At 35.7% G+C, this 5,319-nt stretch overlaps 2 protein-coding genes across 4 annotated transcripts in view; one reads left to right on the top strand and one right to left on the bottom strand.

Annotated features, from left to right (window-relative positions):
* Window positions 1–708: 708 nt before the first annotated feature.
* Window positions 709–4,627, top strand: LOC122093921 (serine/threonine-protein phosphatase PP1 isozyme 1-like). Its single transcript, XM_042664471.1, has 3 exons — window positions 709–1,038; window positions 3,254–3,813; window positions 4,126–4,627. The coding sequence occupies exons 1-3, from the start codon at window positions 864–866 to the stop codon at window positions 4,291–4,293; spliced, it is 903 nt and encodes a 300-aa protein (XP_042520405.1). The 5' UTR covers window positions 709–863; the 3' UTR covers window positions 4,294–4,627.
* The window catches only part of LOC122093920 (putative pentatricopeptide repeat-containing protein At3g13770, mitochondrial), a 10,451-nt gene continuing 9,057 nt past the window's right edge, over window positions 3,926–5,319 (bottom strand). For all 3 annotated transcript variants that reach the window (XR_006144599.1, XR_006144596.1, XR_006144598.1), the window contains exon 4: window positions 3,926–4,271. The gene's annotated coding sequence lies outside the window, so the exon portion shown is untranslated. The remainder of the gene's footprint in view (window positions 4,272–5,319) is intronic.

Genomic DNA, 5,319 nt, shown 5'->3' with positions numbered 1-5,319 from the left:
GTGCCAAAATCCCCAATACCACCACCAACCCCCCCCGCCCAAAAAAAAAAAAAAAAAAAAAAACGAGGGGAAGGGGGAATTTATTGAAGCCTCAAGGGATAAGCACTGCTGTACAATATGAAATATCTTGAGGAAATGAAGACTCACAATACTAGCAGGCCTACATCCAATAAGAAAAAAAAAAAAAAGGAAAAGAACTCTACCTGTTGGGCACACACACCAGCTCATGGGTCAATAGAAGGGAACGTAAAAGCATCTTTAACACATGGTGAGAAGGGGGCAGCACGTTTTTTCTGCATCCTATTGTCTCCGAGTGTGGGGAACACAAGCAATTAAAAAAATATATATATATATATATTAGCAGGCTTCGATAAGAATTTGCATTGTTTAAAGTAAAAGGAAAAAAGAACCCTACCTGACTACATGTATGTACTCTTGAATACAATAGTGCAAAAAGACCATACTACCCCATCACTGAAGATCTTTCTGGTACATGGGGAGAAGAATCCGGAGTTGAATATTTTGCCTTAGCATCAAATAGAAACTTTACGTAGGTGAAAGTCAAGACAGAAATAGGAAATGCCGAGTGATTCGGGAACGAAGGGCTTACGAGTTGGCCAATAGGCCAAATGGTCAATACCCACCCACCCTCACCGGCTCATCCTCCTGTCCATGAGTTGTTAAATGCTTTTTTGCTCTGACCGATTGCTTCCATGGCCAAGTCAGACATCAATTTATCACCACTATCTCTAATCCCCGCTTCTTTTGGAACCTCTCTCTCTCTCTCTCTCTCTCTCTCTCTCTCTCATTTTCATTCTGTTCTGTCTTTTCTTTCCTCCGGTCATTAGGAGGGTGTGCCTGCTATGGAAGGAACTACACTGGACGAATTGGTTGAGAGACTATTGGAAGGGCGGAAGAACAAAGGAAAACGCATTCAGCTCAATGAAGCTGAGATTCGTCAGCTTTGTCTTACAGCCAAGGAGATATTATTGCGCCAACCCAATCTCTTAGAGTTGGAAGCCCCCATGAACGTTTGTGGTAATGTGTTCATCTGGATTTTAAACAAATTGTTAATGATTTTAGAAAAATTCCTTTCTCTTGATAAGTTTAAATCTTTGGGTTCAGAGCAATATGAGATTTGGTTTTCATATAATTTAATGTTTATATCTGATAAAGTGTAAATTACAGTGCCATTCTCATTTTAATGCTTCATCATTTGAAGATATAGGCAAAATAATATATATATATATATATATTATATTTTTTTTTTATTGGGAAAGAAAAATTAGAAGTTTAACATGATTCTGAATTTTCCTCGTTTTTTACCAATTTGATTATAGAGTGTGATTATATAGAACAATAATATAGAATATAAAATTGTTAGATCACTGGAAAAGGATTTGGCTAAAGTTTATTACAATGCCCTACCGGCGTAATACACCATCTCTCCTTCATCAAGAATTGGAATTGGCACAATATAACACTGGCGAAGTTGAATTCCTAGAGATTTAATTGGGCATGATTAAAGACATGTATAACGATATAGTGATTAGTGTAATAACAACTGATGATAAGATAGTGAATTTTTAATCACAACTGGATTACATCCAAGATCAGCTCTAAGCCCATGTTTGTTTGCCCTAATTATGGATGAACAGACTACAAAAATTTCATATTTTTTTAACCCCAAGATGGTAGCCAATTTGGCAAGGAACCTTTGCCTCAAAAGCATGCGGTTCCGAGTTCAACTACTCTTACCTCCCTGAGGTCACTCACATGGGGGTGTTTAGTGCTCTTCATTGCTTTCAGTGAAAGTTTAATGGTTTTCATTCAATTTCGATATGACATAATCCATGCGGTTGTAGGATCAATATGGGCCCGCAAGACTAGTTAAGCCCAAGGCCTACATACCTGTCGCTAGCCATATATATATATATATATATTTTTTATATGTATTCAATAATTTTTGGTGGTGATATTGTATTAGTGGATTAAAAAAAAAAAAAAAGGATAAACGTTGAGTTAGAGCTAAGAAAATCAAACCGGAAATCAAATAGTTTTAGTATAAGCTGAAGAAATATATAGTATACAATGTGTAACTTTATAACAATAAGACTAAAAATGTGGTAGTGAAAATTAATGATGAGGAAATAGCCAAGTGAAAATTTCAAATACATAAGTTCAATCATAAATAAAGAAGAAGGTATTGGATATGGTGTTGCACAAAAAAAATTAGAATATTGTAAATGAAGTGAAGGGGTGCATACGGAATGTTGTGCGATTGACGTCTTTGTTTAAAACTTGAAGGAAAATTTATAGGATAATCATACAATCGACAATGATGTATGAAGCTAAATGTTAAGTAATAAAGAAATAACATAAGAGAATTTATTTATTTATTATTATTTTTTTATCATTTTTTTTTTTTTTTTTTTTTTGTAAAACATAAGAATAAAAATTAGAGTAGCTGAAATGAGGATGTCGAGATGGAAAAATGGTAAAATTAGAACAAATAACAAATAGAATTAACAAATTAGCTCAAATTCATGATAAGTTATGATAGGCCTTTGAATGCTCAAGTACAAAAGGGTGATTTGATTCATATTGAAAGAACTAAAAGAGCCAGAGATAAGCCTAAAATAATTCTAAGAGAAGTGAAAAGGAAAAAAGCATGCATAACTTAAGATTAGTAACAAAAATGACTTTAAATAGAGATGACTGTAGAAAAAGAATCCATGTAGCAACCCCATACATGTTGAGATAAGGCTGAGCAGAGTTGAGTTGTGCTATATATAATAATATACGATATGATGGTAACAATAGTAGCACATCCCACGTTACTCACTCTACTAGATGTTCAAGTTCATGTTTTAAGCTATCTGGCAATCTTTTTTGAACTCAAGTTGGAGGATTAGATTCTGGAACTTGGGCAGTTCTAGAATCCAATTTATAAGAATGTTTTAGATTTTTCCCGACTCTAATCATAGATTCCATAATATAAAACAAACAAAAATCAGGTCCAGCATCAGGATGCATTCTGAGAATCAGACAATCAGCTAGTACAATCTGAACCAGATACAATGTAACTATTATTAGAATCACCTTCCAGGTGAAGTTTCATTAGTTTGTATTGGTTCGTATTCCAATTCACAATATCTCATGTTTCATTACATTTGATGGAGAATACAAATAGCCCAACAATGCTTACCTCTTTGAAGATGTTATACTGAACATGGTTCAATTTTCTGAACAGGTGATATACATGGACAATTTTCTGATCTCCTACGCTTGTTTGAGTATGGAGGATTCCCCCCAGAATCCAATTACTTGTTCCTTGGAGACTATGTAGATAGAGGGAAACAGAGTATCGAGAGCATATGCCTTCTCCTCGCTTACAAGATCAAGTACCCAGATAACTTCTTCCTACTTCGAGGAAATCATGAATGTGCCTCCATCAACAGAATCTATGGATTCTATGATGAATGTAAACGCCGGTTCAGCGTTCGACTTTGGAAGACCTTCACAGACTGTTTCAACTGTTTACCAGTTTCAGCCATCATTGATGACAAGATCTTATGCATGCATGGTGGGCTGTCCCCAGAATTGGAGAGCTTGGATCAGATAAGAGCAATTGAGAGGCCAATCGACGTGCCAGATGCTGGCCTATTGTGTGATCTACTTTGGGCAGATCCTGACAAAGACATAAAAGGATGGGGGGAGAATGATAGAGGAGTTTCCTTTACTTTTGGTGCAGACAAAGTGACCGAGTTCTTGAAGAAGCATGACCTTGATCTAGTTTGTCGAGCTCATCAGGTATTTCACTCCCACCCATGAAAAATATGTATTTTAGAAGGAAAACAAAAACTGTTTTTATTTTATGTTTCGGGTAGGGCTAAATGTTGTGCTTGAGGACTAGAACCCAAGGTTAACACAATGGAAAGGTATGCTGCCCTTGATTTTCACTAAGGACATATTTGTGCTTATACACTTCCAGTTCATAGTCTAGAGTAAGGAGTTAGATCCTTCTACCATGGAACCTGATGATTTGTTACTTAGAGATGGTAGATGATTTGTAATGAAAATTGCGATGGTTCAATACTTCATTCATATGCAACTGATGAACAGGTTGTTGAAGATGGGTACGAGTTCTTTGCAGACCGGCAACTAGTTACGATATTTTCAGCCCCAAACTATTGTGGAGAATTCAACAATGCAGGTGCACTCATGAGTGTGGACGCAAGTCTGTTATGCTCTTTTCAGATCCTCAAACCCTGGAGAGGCAAATCAGTTTAGCCAGAAAAGATTACAACCAATGGAAGACAAGGGAGATGATATTTGATAAAGAAACAAAAAAGAAACATGGTGGAACAAGCATATGCTTAATCTTCTGTGACTAATGTCTATGCTAATTGCAGTGTTGAGAAACACAATGAAAGCCCTTTCTGTTTCCTCTGTTGTAGATCATCCAGACTGTAATTTAAGAGTTACCAAGCTCAAGCTGATGTATATATTCCCTTCCAGATAAAGAAAGCTTGGACATCTGAGCTAGAGTATAAGTTATGTAGGTGCATTCGACCCTTCATTAATAAGAAGAGACATTTAACTGAATGAGAGTTTACAAAAGAAACTATGCATTTGCAGTACATGTTCCACAAATTAAGTATATAATATCTGTTAGGTGCTACAAATAAAATAAGGATCTCTTTTGGTTATGATCATAGTTGTCAAGGTGTCACCTAGGGGGATAGGAATACTGGCCAGTTTTTTTTTTTTTGTTCTTTTTCTTGTTTTTTGTTTTTTTTTTTTTCGACTGAATTTTTTACCCCCACAAAACACCTTGGTTACCCTAGGCGTGGTGACAACTATGATTATTATCACGCTGTATTTACAGAATAACTCAATTAACAAATGCAGACTCACCCTTAAAACATTTAAGCTCAAACTCTTCTGAGTTCTGCTGATATGAATCATAGAATCACACCCAGATCCTGAAAAATGGTTGAGGCCTCTGGTTGTCTTAAATTTCATGGGGATTTTTGATGCATCAAGTTGCTTTGATCTTGAGGGCTTAAATCTTGTTCTTCCACTATTAATAGCATTCTCATTGCTATTTCCTGGATGCTATTCACTGGTATTCTGATGGTGAATGAAGTAGTATTGTTGAAGTGATTGAAACTAGTATTAAAAATGAAGATGGCTAATTTATTGGTTGCAACAATGACATTAGGGACTATAATGCATTGACTAATCAACGTTTAGACATGAAGCTCATTTTCTCAAGTCTTTAAACTATCTACGTATGGTGAGACTATCAATAAC

Source organism: Macadamia integrifolia, chromosome 11 (genome assembly GCF_013358625.1).
Source record: "Macadamia integrifolia cultivar HAES 741 chromosome 11, SCU_Mint_v3, whole genome shotgun sequence".
In the NCBI taxonomy this organism is placed as follows: domain Eukaryota; kingdom Viridiplantae; phylum Streptophyta; class Magnoliopsida; order Proteales; family Proteaceae; genus Macadamia; species Macadamia integrifolia.
The sequence above is the reverse complement of the archived record's forward strand: the minus strand, read 5'-3'. Positions and strand labels throughout refer to the sequence as shown.